General features: G+C 56.1%; 1 protein-coding gene across 7 annotated transcripts in view; it reads left to right on the top strand.

The window, feature by feature from the left end:
- The window catches only part of CACNA2D2 (calcium voltage-gated channel auxiliary subunit alpha2delta 2), a 139,107-nt gene that overhangs the window by 88,252 nt on the left and 32,420 nt on the right, over positions 1–18,435 (top strand). For all 7 annotated transcript variants that reach the window (XM_082413115.1, XM_082413117.1, XM_082413114.1 and 4 more), the window contains exon 4: positions 17,850–17,909. In XM_082413115.1, coding sequence (XP_082269241.1) covers positions 17,850–17,909 — 60 coding nt within the window. The remainder of the gene's footprint in view (positions 1–17,849; positions 17,910–18,435) is intronic.

Genomic DNA, 18,435 nt, shown 5'->3' with positions numbered 1-18,435 from the left:
TCACTCTCCTTGGCTTGTGGGGTGGGGGAGGTGAAGACAGGGGTGCAGGAAGGGGGAAACAAACTGGGAGAGTGTGATGCCCACAGAGCCCTGAGGCCTCCTGACCCCTGGACGGTTTTCCTTCCCACGGGTCTAGCTGCGTCCTGGAAGAGTAGAGAATGGGTGGGGTGAGGAGCACAGTTTAATTTAGTTTATTTCCCACTTCATTCGGCAAAGTATTGAGCAGCTCTTCACCAAAGCACAGGGTTTTTAAAACGTAGAATATGAATAATAAGGATGAGACAAAAGAGCCAAGATAAACAACCTCAGGACCAGGTGCTTGGTCTAGTTGAGCCTCCTGATAGCCAAAGGAAAAAGGGAGACCCAGTGCTTTGTGTTCTAACCACAAGAGATGAGACATTTAGATCAACTCCCCACAGAAGCCAAGTCTTGCTGCCCGTGGATTGGTGTTTGGGGGAGACTTCCACGATGTGCCCCTCAGCTCCTCCCACCTTTACTAGGAGCAGGGTCTGGGAACTGGCACCTGGGCTCCAGTCCTGAGCATGTCCCTCCTCCCCAGGCCTCAGTTCCCCATCTGTTCCTTGCCAGGGATTACAGGCAGGAGCTGCTGACAGAGCTGGGATCCCTGGTCGCACAGGTGTGGCCCACACAGGCTACATTGCTTTAGGCCCGGGCTCAGCATCTGAATAGACCTAGGTGTGTGTCCTGGTCCCACCTCGTGCCAGTTCTGTGGCCATGGAGTACTCGACCACATTGTTCTGAGCCTCCTTCTTCTGGAAAATGGACCAGTAGCACCAGCCTCACCCCCCATGGTTGTGTTGGTCACAAGTGGACTGTAGGCCCCCATAAGTGATAACTGTGGTCACAAGAGCACCTGGTGGGCAGTTGGTGTGGGACTGGTGCACAGGATTTCCTTGCTCCAAGTGTGTGTCTAGCCTAGTATTGGCTGTACCTTGAGTGCGGGGTGGGGGCAGGGTGAGCATGGAGACAAGTGGAAGCCCCTCCCTCCACTGTGAACTCTGTGAAAATGAGGCCGAGTCTCATTCAGCCTGTGTCTCTGGCGCAGGCACAGGCCATGACCATGGTTGCTGAAAGAAGAAAGAGGAGGGGCCCTGGGCATCTCCTTTTTGTTTATTGCATACTGTGGCGTTAGTTGGGGTAAGATAACACAAAACAAAGTGATCACAGGTGAGGTGAGGGATGGGAAGAAGGTAAACTAATGGACAAATTGAGGGCACATTTGAGGAGCAGATCACTAGGTGTGAATGAGACAGGTGGCAAAATGAGCCAGAGGGCCTGTTTGGCCAGGCGTGCATGGCAGGCAGTAGGGCCTGTGGGTCCAGGAGCCATGGGCCCAGTGAGCTACCTCACACCCAGCCACAGCAGGAAGCAGCCCTGCCCCACCTGTGCCTTAGGAGGTGAGCTCAGGACATGAAGGTGAGGACCCACCTACCATGTGCAAATGGGCCTGAACACGTTTGCATGCATGCATGCATACACATACGTGTTCCCATGCTCATGTGCACATGTATTCACATACATGGGATTTTTTTATTTTTTATGCCTGCACTTGTGTTCACATGCTCTCATGCAGGTACTCGTGTGTGTACATTCAAGTGCAAATGCACACAGTCCTCCTTCTCTAATTCCAAGCCCTCCACCCCCAGGATTGCAAAGCTGTTGACCACAAAGTCGAATGGAAGAGGCCTCTTCTCCCACCAGCTACTGAAGCCTCTTCTCCCCTACAGGCCTCCTGCTTGGCAGACCTGCCTCAGCAGAGGCCCAAGAGTCCTCAGTCACAGGAGTCCCACTTGCCCCCCCTTTCCTGTAGAAGAGTACTAGGAGGCTCTGGGGTGGGGGCAGGGCAGGGGAATGACATCAGGCTCCAAAATGCTGGGGAGGGAAAGCCCCCATGGCCAGGACCCGAGAGTGGGCCAGCAGGAGTCTGGGAATCAGGTGTCCTGGAGGCCTTGAATACCTTGGTGAGGCTGGGCTGGCACTAGGGCACAAAGACCCCCAGCCCCAGAGAGTGCCTGGCTCTGCGTTCAGGGAAGGGAAACAGACCCGAGGGTGGTGAGCAAGTTCTACACTTAGCCTTACTGCTCACCCCCACCCTAGGGGAGTCCCACCTCTTGCTGAGCTTTGATCCCACCTGTGAAGTGGGATGAGGATGGCTCGTGGAGGTTCTGCCCTGATGGGCATGAAAGGATGGCCCTGGGGCCAATCCAGCCAGCCCAGGACTCAGAGTCTGCTCCTCTGAGGGATGGACTGGCCCTGGCCTTCTCCCTCTCCAGGCCCTTAGCTCAGGCAACAGCCTCAGATCTAGGGAGAGCCAAGCACAGCTGCCCCCAGAGGATCACTAAGCTCAACAATGATGAACATAAACCCATAGCAGCACTCCTGCCCTGATGCCATGAGAGTCACAGGCTGTGCTTGGCAGCCATGCCAGAGGCTGAGCACAGGTGGAAGAGGGCTGCTGGGGGCCAGAGCTCACTGAGTGACCTCAAGGACACACAACTCCCCACCTTCTTCAGGTACCTCTCCTATCTTCTCCGGCCTCAGCCTGTGCCCTGGGAAAGGGGCAAGAACTCCAAGACCACCCAGTATGACAAGTGCAAGGTCATGCCGTGAAGCTGAGGATGAGCTCAGGCCCACCCAGGTGTCCTCCTGCCCCCTGGATCTCTCACCCAGCCCCACAGTGTTCCCCCATCCCATGCTCTGTGATCCACAGCCAGCCAAAGGCTCATTTCCTCCTCAGAGGGGGTTCAGGGTCTCAGAGGGGGCTGAGGATGTCTCGTGGGTGAATCAATGAGTGGGGGAGGGAGGTTTAGTTACACAGTCCCAGCGACAAGCCCCCACCCTGCCCTCAAAGAGCCATGACTACAGACAAACTGAGTAACCCCCTCTGAGCCTCAGTTTCCTCATCTGCAAAATGGGTTTGGAATGGACTTGCTTTGTAGGGGTTCATGAACAGTGCTGGGGCACGATGAGTGCTCAGTGGTGTGGCCATGACAACAGGTCCATGTGAAGCACAGGTCCTACAAGTGCATTTCCAGGTGCAGGAATTCCCTGCCAACCGTATATATTTTAGAAACACTCAAAGCCCCACCTGATCACCTGGCCATGGGTTTCTCGTCCCTGGAAAACTCCTGGCCCTTCCCTGCAGTTTGCTCTGCCCCGCCTCCAGGAGCTACTCCCTTCTTCAGGCAGCCCCAGGTCCACACCCCCCCTTTCCTGGTGACATCTGACTCTCTTACTGGCCCTTCCTAATAAGCCCAAGTGCCACTGGGCTCCATGTGACCAGCACTCAGCATTCTCCTGTTTTCTCACTGATGCAGTGATGGTGGATGGTGCCATTTTCCCATTTCACAAGGAGGAAAACTGAGGCCTGGAGAGCTGAAATCACCCAATCAGGATAGATCTGAGTCCACTGTGGGTCCATCACTAAAAGGGTCTCTTCCACACAAAGTCCAACCCAAAGCGCTGAAAAGATCAGGGGCTGAGGTGGCCTTAGCCAGCTGGGATTCAGGGCTTCCTTCCTGGGAGGTGGCATGGTAGAGAACAGACTCCCAGACCCTTGTCCCAGGGGAGAGGGGCTGCAGCCTGAATACAGGTGTGGAGGCAGAGATGCCCCAAATAGGCAGCTGGCGCCGTGGCTGTGTGGCCATTGCTAGGCATCTGTAAGGCCCAGGTGGGCCCTACCTGTTGTGGAGCAGCCGTGCAGTGTGGGGTGGGCACGGGGCCTGGGCAGGAGCAAGGCCGCCTCCACCTGCCCGCCCTCCTCTCACTTGGCAGCAGCGAGCAGAAGCCATTAGCGCCTGGCAGCCCGTGTCCCACGGCTCTGACAAACGCCTTAAATGTTGTCGCCAAGGCTCCAGCTGTCCCTCCGGCCGCCTTTACTCCTCGTAATAACCAAGTGTCGAGGCTGATTGGAGCAGCGGGATGCAGCCACTATTCAGAGCAGCTTTTACCCTGGACGTTTCCACCTGCCAGCCAGGCTGTGCCCACCCCACCCTCCGCCTCCAGGCCTTTGTCTGCCTGTCGCCTCTGCCCAGGCCCCCAGCATCGCCCCTGGGCCAACCAGTGCCCAGCTTTGTGTACCAGGTGGTGCCCATGCTGCTGCCACCAAAGGTGGTGGGCAGCGATGGGCTGGAGTCTCAGGCGTCCACACCCAGCAGAATGGCAGCCCGAGTGGAAAGATCTGGCTCTAATTCCCACTCTTCCGGGTGACCTCTGTGGGGGAGCCCCTACTTCTTCTTGGTTTGGCTTCATCTCTCAGCCTTGGTGTCCTTGTTGGTATAATGGGAATGATGACTGGGCTTCATAGGGCTTAAATGGGACATATGTGTGAAGCAAGGTGTGTATCACCATGTCCTGTGGAAGAGGCTCAGCCACACTGAGACCACAACACCCTTGGACGGAAGGAGGCTCAGGAGGAGCAAAGGCCTGCATCAGCTGCCCTGGCCGAGACCGCCCTCCTCTCCACACAGCTTTGCGCTGCTGAGGCTCCCATTTGGAATCCCCTTCCTCCTCTTCTCTGTCTGGCCTTGTCCTTCAAATTTGGCCTGCTGTTCCCTCTTCCAGGAAGCCCTCCCAGTTTGATCTAACCACACTCCTCTCCCACAGGTTTTATGTGACGTTTTGAGCGGGTCCTAGATACTCAACGTTCTCTTATTGTTTGCCTTCATCCTCGCACAGCCTTGTGAGGTCAGGACTATTAGAAGCCTCATTTTAGAGACAAAGTAGTCAAGGTTCAGAGGGGGACTAGCATCAGTCTCCCATGTCACACACAAAGCTCCTGGCTCCGCCCCATGGGGCTCTGTGGCCGCTGTTCAGGGGAGTAAAGTAAGCCCCACCTCCCAGGGGCTCTGCCAGAGAGGGCGTGCACCCCCATCCCACCCCCTGGCCGTGAGGGCTTCCTTCCTGAGACACCCAGTTATAAGCACCAGTGTCCAGGCCAGATTTGGTTGGTTGATTTATGAGGTCTCTGATCACTGAATCATTTGTTTACAGGTTCCCTAGCCTTCCAATGATGCTGGAGGGTGATGGGCAGAGAAAGGTAAAGAGTGAGTAGTCTCTGCCCATTCATCAGACTTTCCTCAGGGATGCAGAGGTGATGGGGCAGGTGGCGGTAGTGGTGGTGATCACAAGGAGACGTCAGATGCTAGCAGAGGTACCACAGTGGAGTGATGGCCATACTAGTGACGGTTGTGGTGGTGGTGGAGGTGATGTTGATAGTGGAGTCAATTGTAGATGGTGATGGTAGTAGAAGTGACAGTAATGGTGTTGGTGACTGTGATGATGGGGATGAAGGTAGCGATGGTGGAGCTACTGGTGATGGTGGTGACGGTGATGGGAGTAACACTGCTGATTGGTGATGGGAGTACCACTGGGGATGACAATGGTAATGGTGATGGGAATAACTTTGGCAATGATGATGGGAGTGGTGCCAGGGTGATAAGAATAATGTTGGCAATAGTGATACGGGTCGCAGCGGTGGTGATGATGGAATAATGTTGGCAGTGGTGATGAGGAGTGTTGGCGGTAGTCATGGGAATGTTGATGGTGCTTAAGTGGGGATCAGTGGTGATGATGGAGGTAATGGTGATGGTAGTGCTGAGAGAAACACTCTGGTGGGGGCAGAGGTAATGGTGGTGGTGGTGATGGGGTTGATAGGGCTGTCAAGGCTTCCTGTGGAGTGTCTCTCGTGGGAGAGTCCACCAGGCAGCCCTGTCCCACATGTGGGCTGTGCCCTAGCTGGAGGCAGGACGCAGTGGGGCTTGCTTGATTCTCCTTTTCTTTTAACCTCCAGTGAGCACAGCCTTCTGGGTAATGAGATGCAAATTGACAGAAAAGACAATGAGCCAGCCTGCGGCCCGTAGGGCAGCTTTTAGAGTCAGGCTGATTGCCTCCGTGCCAATTTGCATGGCATTAGCTGTACACGCCTCCTCCAATGGGCTCGTGCATTTCATCAGAGGTCACCTGGATTGTTGCATTCAACAAGGGGTGGTGACCTGTGATCCAGACCAGGGCCAGGGGCAAGGCCACTCTGACCCTGACCTGACAGAGCTCCAGGGTGCGGCACCAAGAAATCTGGGCCTGTGGGAAAGTCCAGTGGATGAGGGACTTCATGGTCAGCAAGGGATGACCATGGGTCTGGTTTGGCCAGCACCATGGTTCCATCTGGGTGTGTACTGCAAAGGTGACAAACAGGCCTCAGGCAAAAGGGAGGCCTGGCCCTGGCTTGGGATGCCTCAGTACAGGTCCAGGCTCTGCCACTAACTGGCACCATCACCTGGGCAGTCCCTCCAGGCATTGGCTCCCCCACTGTGCAGTAGGGGCGCCAGCCTCATTGTCTCCACATTGAAGGTGATGATCATCAAGCCAGGCCCTGCCTGTGGTGTGCTCAGCCACAGTTCTCCATGTCAAGGTCACACGTTGCAGCCCACTGAGAAGACCCATCCTGTCACTGTCACCATCACTTAAGGGCAATGCCTGGGATCATTCCTAGAGTGGGACCCATGGGGGCCTTGGCAGGGTGGGACCCAAGTGGTTGCCCAAACCCAGTCCTGCAGGCTGCCTGCCCATCCCTCCCACTCTGTCCAAGGTGCTGAAAACACCGGCCCAACTGCCCTGGGGTCCCTGCTGCAAGGTGAGCCAGGGGCCCCTTCCCTGCTGCCCTTGCTCTCTGGCCCCTGCAACCTCTCTGACCCAGTGCAACCCAAGACTTCACCCCATACGCTCCCCCAGGACAAATGACAGTGGGACCAGGGGCTCTTTCCCTCTGCCCTCCACCTCCAGCCCTGCCAGTGCCCCCTCAGGCACGTCACCGTGCCCCTCTGGGCCCGCCTCCCTCCTCACTGTCCCACTGCCTCTCCCCCGAGGTTGGGCCTAATCAGAGCTAATCAGAAAATTATGAGCTGCCTGATTACTGATTAGATTCCTAATGTTAATAGAGTCGAGAAGGGCCCGCTCAGGCTGTGTTTTAGGAAAAAGTATAAAAATAACATCAAGGGAAGGGAGCATGGCAGCTGGGCAAGGGCTTGGGCTCTGCTGTCCTCACAGGCAGGGGCTCAGGCTCTGCTGTTCTAGTTGGTGGGGGGCGCTCAGGCTCTCAGGTGGAAATACATTTCATAGCAGGAAGGCCTCCTAGCACCCTTAAATTCTGCCAGTGAAGTTGCCACCCCAGGCAGCTCTTCCTGCAGAAGCCTCTATCAAGTTCTGTGCTCAGGACAGTGAGACTGAATTGTAGTGGGAAGATAGGGAAGACCCTACTGATGGTATACCACATGAGAGCAGGGCCGTGTCTGTACTGCTCACGGACCTACTCATGCCTAACACAGGCCAGGCACACAGTAGGTGCTTAATAAACATTTGCTGACAGGAAAGAGGGAAGGTCACATCACAGCCTTCTCACTGGAACTACCACCCTCCCATGGTGGGGTGTAGAGGCATCTGAGAAGGCTTCCTGGAGGATGATGTTGGAGCACATCAGGAGAATGCACTTGACTGGGGCCCGGGCAGGGGGTGCTGAACTCCCCAGGGACCCAACTCCTGGCTGACCTGGCCAGATGAGGGGCCCATATCCATCACCCCCTAGCCTCTTACTCCAGCAGGGCCCCTATGGCTTCTGCTTCAATACCACCTCATCACTGACTTGGCAGCAGCTGGGTGGGACTGGTAGATAACATTTTCATGAGGTCCAGAGTGGGGTCGGGGTCCCAGAGAGCAGACGTCAGCATTTCAGACCCCTGAGGCAACCCCTTGGCCCCTCTACATGGCGTGCCCAGTGTGACCCACACTTAGACTCAGCCTCACCCTGCCCTCACTTTTATCTCTGCACCACCTTGGTTCCCTGTGCTCTGTCAGTGCTGCTTCTGGCCTGGTCTATGAGTCTCCATCCCAGGGAAATCCAGGGCCTCCAAGACAGCAGGTCCCTAAGGGCACCTCCTGATCCACCCACCCACCCCACTGGCCATGGTAGAAGCCTGTGCCCAGCTCTGGGGCCACACCAATCCAAGAATCAAGTCCCTGCCCTCAAGAGACCACATCTGGGAGGGAGTCAGACACAACAGTGATGGAGACACCACAGGGGATTCTGGAAACCCAGCCTGGCAAGGGCACCAGGCTTCCTGGAAGAGGTAGATGGGCACTGGCTCCTAACGGATGAGGTGGAGCTGCCAGGGGAGGGGGCAGGAAGGGCAGCCCAGGTTCAGGGCACAGCACAAATAAGTGTAGGGAACCTCAGCATGGCAGGTGGGCAGAGTTCAAGGTCAGCGTGGTGGGGGTGACGAGTTTGGTGGGACCAGGCCACACAGGGCCCTGTAAAGGATGGCAACAGGAAAGGGAAGAGTGGTCAGGGCATCTAGGAAGCACTGGATGGGGACACAGGGGTCTGTGTGGGAAGCCTGAAGGTGTGAGGGCCTGGGGCAGATGAGCTCATGCCAAGCAGCTTGGGTAGGAGTCTGAAGTTGGGTTGGAGCAGGGGAGGAGGGTGTTCTGGAGAGGTCTGGTCTGGAAAGGAGAAAGGGGGCACAGGAATAGGGGGCTTTGGAGGGGAGCAGCTTCTAAGGGGTGACCTTAGGGAAGTGACAGCCCAGCTTGGGTGGGGTTGGTTGAGTAGGACACTGAAATGGGCCCTTGGTCCCTTCCTGGGTCAGGGCAGGGCTGGGCTGAAGGCCAGGCCAGGGTGCTGGGGGTTAGTGGACAAAGGTGGTGCTGAGGAGAGGGACAGTCAATTGGCATGAGCTTCAGAGGGGAAGAGGTCAAGCCAAGGTCAGAAGGCCCAAGAGAGAAGCTAAGGTTAAGGGGAGCAGTCAGTAGGTCCCTGGGGTGAAGCTGAGGGGAGGGAAAGGGCAACCCACTCCCTGGGACTGTATCTCCAATTTCCCGGGTGAGTCTACATCCTGTCTTCTGTCCATACCTTATTCACATCTCCACAGCCCTGGGAGGGCCGGGTGGACTTCTGGTCCCTATTATGGACTTGAGAAGCTGAGGTCCAGAGAGAAGAGGTCAGTGCTTCCCAAAGTACATGCTGGGCCAATCACCAAGCCCTAGGAGCTCGGGCCTCCCAAGTGGCAGGGGCATTGTCACACTCAGGCACACACACACCCATGCCCACACATGTGTGTCTCTAGAACGTGGCCTGATGAGGGGAAAGGACGTATTCCGTGGTACACTTAGACAAATGACGTGTTGCCCTGCTCCTCTATCTCGAGAGTGGCCAACAGCCCTCGGCCTGATACCTTCACGTGATGCTCTCTGTGTGTTTTTTAAAAGGGTGAAAGAAACTTTGGTGAACTAACAAAACTGGCAAATTTATGAGAAATTTCACCTGGTTCACCAGGGACTGGTTCACTGTGGAGATGTGCAGGTTTCATGCTGGGAACTGAGGAGGTGCCCGCTGGATTGGTGGCTTCTGACCCTGAGGGACTGTGCTGAGCAGGGCAGTGCCTTGGAAGGAGTCCCAGCAGCCTTGGAGTCAACATGGCCCAGCCCTTGGCTTGGGCTGCTCAAGGCCAAGGTGCCTCCATATGGCAGGGCTCCGGGGCCACAGCCCAAACACGGACCTGATGCGGTACGTGGACTTACTGGCTTATCTCTCATCAAGGAACCTCTCAAAGGTGCCCAGTGGGGGACCTAGGAGCAGCAGAAGTGACCCGGCAGGGCAGGACCCCAAGAGCCGGGACTGTCCTGCTGCCCTCAGCATGAGGCCGTGCATGGCCACATGCATCCCCTCCTGAAGCAGCCTGATGCCAGAGTTGAAATCTCCTGAGAGTGGACTTCATCTGTGGTTCCTGACAACTGCTCTGTAAATTCAGGCTGGCCCCTGCGAATCTTCTGCCCAGCCTCCAGAGCCCCTTCCCTCACCCCTTGCCCTGTTCACACGTTTTTGTATTGACCATGGTTCCCACTGAAAGCTAAAGTGTCCACTGAAGCCAGTGGAATTTCTGTCATCATCTGAGTGTGGCTTCACCTCCTTTCCTTCCTGGGAAGGAGCATCTCGGAGCACATGGCTTTCCTTTTCCTGATGTGAAAATGTCCACTTTGGGGTTACATACCGGTAATAGAACAGAGTGGTTTTTTAAATGTCCTCCCATGGCAAAATATAAGCTAGCAACTGTCCTTGGGTGAGCAGAATGATCCTGTCTGGTCTGAAATTCAAGCCTCTGGACACCAGGTTCCCCAGCTGCATCTCCATCTTCATCACAAGCCACCCCTCACTTCTTCGTATTTTTCCTGGGAAATTAAAACACAGGCTGCCCCTTGCAGGCGGGGACCGAGGGGGCACAGGAATCGATAACCAAGGCCAAGGTGTCCACAGGGAGTGAGCAAGCCCAGGCCCGGGGCTGGAGAGATGGGTGCCTCTTCCAGAGGAGAACAACTCGAATGAGTTTTTCCCTGTTACATGTATTCTGACCATTTTTTTTTTAAGAAAAAATTCCATTTTACTAATTTTTTTATCAACTCGTGGAGAACACGTGTGGCTGGTGAGGGAAAAGGTCAGGGAGCCTGTCGCTGCCAACAACAGCGTGGGCCTCACGTGATGGCCCCCCCCTCCACCAGGCGCCCTTTGCAGCTAGGAGTGTTTGTTGTTTTCCCTGCAGTTTCAGTTGCTAGAATTTTGGTCTGGGTTTTGGGTGTTTGTTTGTTTGTTTTTCATCTGTTCCGGTGGTGGTTTCATTTTTAAGCTGGAAGCACGGTTAATACAGAAAGCGTGGGTCAGATGTGTTGTGGGACAGGAACCAGGTGTGTCTGGTGTGGATGGATGCAGGAAGGGGGTGAAAGAAGGGACCTTGGAGAGAAGGGGTGGAGAAGGCGGGAGGGCTCACCAGAAGGCTGAGTGCTGGTGCTGCCCAGGAGGTGCCAGTGTCGGCAGCACATTTGACAAGAAGGCAAAGCCACCAACCTCTTCATCACCTGCCATGCGTAAGTTATGGGTCCTGTCAGCCTGCTCTGCCCACGCTGGTGCACTTCTCTTCACCCCTCAGAACCCAGCAAAATGGGGATCAGGACAGGACCGCCTTCAGAAGGTTGTGGTGAGTGAGGTTGTGCCCATAAATCTCTGAGCAGTCAGAGTCATCAGGATACCCATCGCTCACATAGCAGGCACTGTCTGCCCACACATGCGCCTTCCCCAGGCACAAGTTGTGCAAGAACAGGGCCAAGTTAGGATTCTCCTGGTCCCTGACTATGGGTGTACCTGCTTGAAGAAGGCAGTAGACAGACAGACAAACACCCATTCAGGCTGAGGTGGCAGGAAGAATGGACCCACAGGGCCAGGACTCCTCACTTGCCTGTGCATCTTGCCCTATTGTCAGCCCTGGGGCTCCAGTGCCCTCCTTGCTGAACTGCATCTTGCTTCATTATTATGCAGATATTTTGATTATGCAGATATGTTTTTTAGACAGTTTTAAATATGTATATTATTTACTCATTAGACCATAACAGCTCTGAAAATTGGAAATCTGCATTTAGTATCTATCAGTACACAATACAGAGTTAATACAGGGCCCACAGGTGAGGAGGGAAGCAGGGTGGCAGTGGCGGCAGTGCTGTGCTGGGCAGGGGCTTCTGGGCGCCCTGGTGCTTACCCCTTCCCAGGGTCTGGGTCCAGTGACACCAAGGATTGGGGGGATGGGCTCAGAGCAGCATCTGAGAGTCCAGTTACTGATCCCCTCTCCTGGGGAAAGGGCAAAGGAACCACTCTGGGAAGCAGGTAAGGAACACCTGAGCCCAACCAGCCACGCCCCACCTGGCCAGACCTGATCCTTCCCTGGGACATTCGGCATCCAACACTGCTGGTAGACCTACTGATGCCCCCTCCACCACTTTCTCACCAGGGGCCTGGGGCAGTGGCACTAATGCTCAGTCCCCTTACAGAACGGGGAACAAAAGAATCCACCTCTCAGGTGTCTTGCTAGGGGTGGGGTGGGGAGGGTGAGGAAGAAGTACAGTCTTCCACCTGCCGTTGGATTAACTGCACCAGTCAGCTCAGGGTAATTACAGGGGCAGTGTCTGGTATCATCCTGTCATCATTGCCTTCTTTGCAACCCTCTGGCAGTGTTCTTGGGGCACCTACTTGGTGCTGGGACTTTACTCTGGGCTTGCTGCCCCCAACCTCTACCTCAGAGCCCCTATCACAGCTTCTGCCAGGCTCAGCCCCCATTGGCACATATCTCAATATCCTGTGCCCCATGGGTTCAGGGCCTTTTATCCTAAGCCTCTCCTAACCTCTTGGAAGAGAAAGTAGCTATAACCAATTAAGACCAAAAAACTCATTCAATCTTTCCCTCTGGGCTGCACAAAACAAATCCTTTTTGATGGGCAGTTACTCCCCAGACCCTTTCAGGCTGGGGGGGGGAGGGGCTCCAGGTGAGGGGGATGAGGGGAGGAGGCCAAGGAGAAGTGGGGTCACCAACCTGGGGGGAGGAGTGGGACCTCAAAGAGGATTGAGTGGAGAAGCCTGAGGGCTCCAACCCGCCAGGCCCAAGCCCCGCTCCTCCAGGGGCGCCTTATCCTCCAGGTGTTGACCTCTGAGGGGCAGCCACCATGGCCTCAGGTCCCTTATCTTAGGTCATGGTCTATCTCAGCTCCAGAGCAATTGAGAGACTTTGAACTTAGTGAAATCCAAAGGTGTCTGTAGAGGGGGCTGCTCCCCCAGGGGAGCTTTGTCCACAGCCCAGTCCTCCTCTTTCTTGCCCTTTCCCGTAAGAACAGTTTCCGGAGCTGAGGGAAATTGATTGTTAAGTGAAACTCTCTGATAATTGCCTCTGAAATACCCGCTGTTATCGTAATTGACTTAGCCGTGAGCAGCCCTGCTCAGCAGTCCCACCACAGTTCCCTCCAACGCCTTGGCCATGATGGCGACATCGCAGGCCAGGCAAGCCACCATCAGCAACTTCGTAGTAGCATCACCTTCATAGGCAGCCCTCATCCTCCAGGATGTGATGAAGAAAAAGAGTCTCAGAGAGGTTAAACCACCCACCCAGGGTCACACAGCTGACCAGGCAGGTCCAGACTCAAGCCTTTACCCAGGTTCAGAGACATTCTGACTTTGATTTATCAGATGTTCATTGTGTACCTACTACGTGCCAGGGACCAGGTTACTGTAAACTTGACAGCTGCCGGATACAGTGCCCAACAAGCTCAGCTCAAGGGGAAAAGCAGAGGGTTCTCTAAGTTCCATGATGGGGAGAGATGGGAGCCTGGCATGGGTCAGGGAGTGGTTAGGAGGAGAATGGGGTCTAAGCTAACGCCTCAAGGGTGAGGGAGTGAAACAGGCTGGAGGAGTCTGGGCAAGAGTGCACAAGGAGGGAGCAGAATGTGCAGGGGCCTGGTAGCAGGAGAGCCAGAGACTGCAGGTGGCTCTGAGAGCAGAGCCCAGAGCCCGAGCAGGGAGCTGGTCCCAGGGAACAGGTATTCAGGGTCAGGGATGGGAACAGAGCACATCTTCCCCAGACAGGCAGGAGCCCTGAGATGAAGCGAGCCATGTTCCCACCGCGGCCTCTGCCCTGCTGGGAGTCTTTGTAGGTTCTCCCTTTACTTCTGGATCTTAGTGTCCTTCCCCATCCTGTCTCCCCCAGGCCATCAGGAGGACTTGGGGGAAGGTGGGAGGGAAGCGCAAGGAGGATGAACCTCGGGGCAGGGCAGAGGCAGAGGCAGGGCTGTGAGCAGTCTCCCAGCCAGCCCCGAGCAGGCCTGACTGTTGTGGGCTCTGCGAAGACAGGAGCACAAGTCTGAGTGCCTGGCAGAGGGGAGGGGAGCCCATGGACAGGACAAGGGCAAAAGGAGGCTTCCAGAAGAGGTGACAGTCTGATAGGACTGACTGAGATGATGGGGAGCACATCCCAAGCAGAAAGAGTGGATGACAGGAAGGCCCAGAGGTGGGCAAGAGGCTTGTGTGCTTAGAGCCGGCAAGTGAAACGCCAGGGGACTGGGGTTTATGGGCAGCTACTGGCAGTTGGAGCAAGGGGGCTGCCCAAGAACCTAACTACCCTCTGCGTGGGTAAGGTTACTACTTCTAATTTATAGGCAGGAAATTGAGAGCTGGAGGGGGAAGCTGGGGTCTGAACCCAAGGCTCCAGGGTCCAAGCTCTGATCCCCACCTGGGGCCCCTCGTGCGTGCCATGTGTATTCCCATCCTCTGCCCTCTCACCCTCAGGCCTGAGGGACCGCGTGCAGCCACAGCCTGCCCCATCCATCCCCCGTTCAGCTGCCTCAGCCCTTCCTCCCGCACCACCAGGCCTGTGGATTTAGCAGTTTCCACACGTCCAGTGCCCGGGGACGGACTGATTGATCTGTAACACTGAAAAAATAATAATGGCTTGATCATTACTGAGGATTAAAAGTAATCCTTTCGCTGTGGCTATTGCAACTCCGTTATTCACGAGTCAGCAGGCTGACCCGGGCCTTTGAGCCCGTGGGACTCCATGAGTTCAAGGAGGCTGGGGGCTGGGGCACTCCCTCCCTGGTCTCCCTCACCTTGGCCACTAGGCTAGCGAGCCTGAGGGGCCATCAGCCCCCGTGTTCCTGAGGCCTGTGAATCCCAGGGTCAGACCTAAGTCCTGAAAGGTGAAGGAGCCAGCATCCGCTGGCCAGCGGGGGAGGTAGGGGCTGGAGAGGACAGCTCCTCAAGGCCATGGCCCAGTTTGGAGACTTCAGCTAGTGTCAGTTTGGTGTTTGCAACCCTATCAACCGTGTGGCTTTTCTGTGGCAAGGGACCTGATCCAGTTGTTCCCACATGTGTCCCAGCCTCATCGTCCATGAAGTGGCAATGGCTCCAGGCCCACTCTGAGAAGGGTCTGGGGTCCCTGGGAAGGTGATAGGCCACTGGGCAAGGAAAAGGGGTATGCAGTGACTGCCTGAGGCTCACCCCTCAAGATGCAGCCCCAGGGGATGTTCCCTGGGCTCCCACACTCCATTCCAGGCCTGGTGCCGAGCTCGCATGGTCAGTGCTCTGTTAACAGGAGTGACAAGTGTTGTTAACCATGTGTGTCACACAGTAACGTCCTCTGCAGTAGGGCACTGCCAGCTTGTGAATCAGGATCCATCAGGGGGTCGGGCTCGGGTGGGGGTGTTTGTGCTTTAGGCTGAGAGGAGGACCCAGGATGGAAAGGGAGGGGCAGGAGTTGGGCACAGGGGGGCTCCTGAGGCCTTAAGAAAGCTTTGCCTTTTCTATGCAGAGCCATAGGGAGCTGCCAAAGGTTTAGGGGTTTGGGGAGGATGGGAATGGCCATGTGCTCAGATCCACATTCTGAAGGCTCCAGCTGCTGTGTGGAGAAGGATGACGAAGAGCAAGAGAGGACGCAGGAGCCTGGGCTGGGAATGATCAGTAAGGTGGTGTGAATAGCGTTAAGGGTGGGATGTAGGGGCAGTGGTCACAGGGTGGAGGGGCTTATTCTAAGAGGGGGTGTTGTAAACTCCGGTGGGCCTAAGGGTTACCCCGGAAAGGTATCCAGGAGCTCAGGAGGGGCCAGGATTGGAGGCAAGACCTGGGAGCCATCTGGGAGAAGAGAGGCCTATGGTTCCTGAAGCTGGATTATGGGGGTGGGGCCCACCCGGGTGGGGCCCACCCAAGCAGTCACTGCAGTAACAGGTGAGCAGAGGACAAAACCTGCAAAAAAGACAGGTGGGGGTGGCAGGAGGGTCTCAGCAATGTGAAGTGAGGAGTTTGACTTTCCCACCCTGCCTCCAGGTCCCCCAGCCTCATAGCCTTCCCAGCATTCAGTGCTGGGAAGCATTCAGTGCTTTTGCCTTGAGGAGGAGGGGGAGCCAGGCCCAGCGGGAGTTGGGATAGCTCTGGACAGCCCTTCTAACAGCCAGAGGTGGCATCCTGCCCAGCGAGTGGAGGCTGCGGATCTACAGGGAGTCCCACCAGGCCCCCACCACACTGTTCCATGCTAGAAGGGAGGAAAAGCTGGTCTCCCATTTCCCCCAATGGGCAGCTGCCAGGCTTTATTTTAGAATCTCCCCTCTTGGGCCCACAAGCCATCAGGCCTGGACTGATGGATGGGAGTGCTTGTCTTGAATACCAAGGGGGCAGGGCCCTCTGAGTAGGGGCTGGAGGCCAGAAGGCAGGACCCTACTGCTCCACTCATGGGGTCAAATAGGGCGGGGAGTTGGGGACCAGAGCCCCTTCCACACCAAGAGCTACTCTGTTCCTCCCTGGGCATGGTGGGCCCTGTGGAGCATACCTTTGGACCTTGGTCATGGGCTGGGCAAGGCAAATTCAGTGGTGAGGGCCCCAGCCCAACCCAGAGCCCCTCTGTGACCTTAGGCAGGCTGCTCACCATCTCTGTGCCGGGTACCCTCATCTGAGGAGGACACGGCAAGCACGTTGTGAATGGTGACAGGTACACGTGATGTGTCGCTGGCCTGGGGGAGGGCTTGGATGCAGTAGATGATCAGTTCAGGGTGACAGTCATCATTGTGATGAACAGGACTTCACTGCACTCAGCTCTGCAGGAGGCCCTAGAGGGCCAGGCTCAGTCCTGTCCTCAGGAGCCTCAAGACTTCCTAAAGGGGGACTTCCCTGGTGGAGCAGTGGTTAAGAATCCGCCTGCCAATGCAGGGGACAAGGGTTTGAGCCCTGGTCCGGGAAGATCCCACATTCTGCGGAGCAACTAAGCCCGTGCACCGCAACTACTGAGCCTGTGCTCTAGAGCCCTCAAGCCACAACTACTGAGCCTGCGTGTCACAACTACTGAAGCCCTCGCATCTAGAGCCTGTGCTCCGCAACAAGAGAAGCCACCGCGATGAGAAGCCCACGCACTGCAACAAAGAGTAGCCCCCGCTCGCCGCAACTAGAGAAAGCCCGCACGCAGCAACGAAGACCCAACGCAGCCAAAAATAAATATTAATTAATTAATTAATTTTTAAAAAAAGACTTCCTAAAGGGACAGGATCCACGGAGGCACAAAGTAAGACTCTCTGGGTCAGGATTCCGGCCCCAAGGGTAGCAAGTTTCCAGCACCTCCTCCAGGAAGCCTTCCCTGACCTCCCAAGTTCCCACAATGCTGAGCTTCCCAGAAGCACCTCAGCTACTCCTGCCCTAGTTGTTCTGCCTGGTTATGTGTCTGTTTTCTCCTCTGAACTGTGCGAGGGCAGGGCTGGCTCTGCCATATCTCCACACATCAGCACAGTCCGGCACTAGGTGTATTGGGTAACAAGGTGTGGGATGGACAGACGCAGCTGTGCTCACAGGCACAGAGGCCTGAGTGGAGGAGGCCACAGGAACCAGCACCAAAGGATGGACCAGGCTTGTGCGGACAAAAGGCTTAGAGAGCCCTGCTGGGAGGGGGCTCAGGAAGCCAGGACAGGGACAGTGGGGACAGGCCTGGGTAGGCAGAGGTGGGCTGTGGGCACCTCCTTCTGGGCCCTGAGCAAGCTGGGGGCAAAGGTGCATCAGTGAGGCACTCTGTCACTTGCGGCATTTCATCTTTGGCTGGGGAAGGCCTTCCTCTTGACGCTGGGGTGACACTGGTTTGTAGCTAGTAGAGAGTGTCAGTGGGCTTGGCTCCAGGGCCTGGGTCTTAATATGCCTCAGGGGTCCCCCTGCCTTCCTGTGGGCAGGAAATGTGGCTGAGCTGAAGTCCAGGGAGTCCCGTGGAGATGCCACTCAGGTCTGTGCAGGCTTCACCTTTCCTGTGGGAGCCCGATGTGGATGGGGGAAGGGCCCACACAGCAAGCTGGAGAATGTCTGGGGCCAAGGAATCTCTGGGAGTCTGGCACAATATCCAGGGAGTCCCTGAGCCAGCCTGGCCCCAGGGACTGCTGGGGATGGAAAAGGCTTTGGGCTGGGCACAGACCTTCCTCAGTCTCTGACCTCCCTGTGCTCTGTTCCTCAGAGATTGGCTGATGCTGCAGAGAACTTCCAGAAAGCCCACCGCTGGCAGGACAACATCAAGGTAAGAACTGCAGTGCCCTCCCCAGCCCCTAGGCCCTGCCCACCTGCAGCAAGGGTGGATGTGCATGCAGGGGAGGAGGGAAAGGGAGGCTGCCCAGACCCACTGGAAGGGCACCAAGGGCTCTGTGGGGTGGAGCCGGGAACCTTTGCCCAATGTTCAGCAAACATTTGAGGCTCCCTCCCTTTTTTTTTAAATTTATTTATTTATTTATTTATTTTTGGCTGTGTTGGGTCTTCATTTCTGTGCAAGGGCTTTCTCTAGTTGCGGCGAGTGGGGGCCACTCTTCATCGCGGTGCGCGGGCCTCTCACTATTGCGGCCTCTCTTGTTGCGGAGCACAGGCTCCAGACGCGCAGGCTCAGTAGTTGTGGCTCACGGGCCCAGCTGCTCCGCGGCATGTGGGATCTTCCCAGAGCAGGGCTCGAACCCGTGTCCCCTGCATTGGCAGGCAGATTCTCAACCACTGCGCCACCAGGGAAGCCCTGAGGCTCCCCTTGGTGCTGGGACACAGGGTGCAGATATGAACCT

Source organism: Balaenoptera physalus (genome assembly GCF_965194825.1).
Source record: "Balaenoptera physalus genome assembly, chromosome: 11".
Lineage (NCBI taxonomy): Eukaryota > Metazoa > Chordata > Mammalia > Artiodactyla > Balaenopteridae > Balaenoptera > Balaenoptera physalus.
The sequence above is the reverse complement of the archived record's forward strand: the minus strand, read 5'-3'. Positions and strand labels throughout refer to the sequence as shown.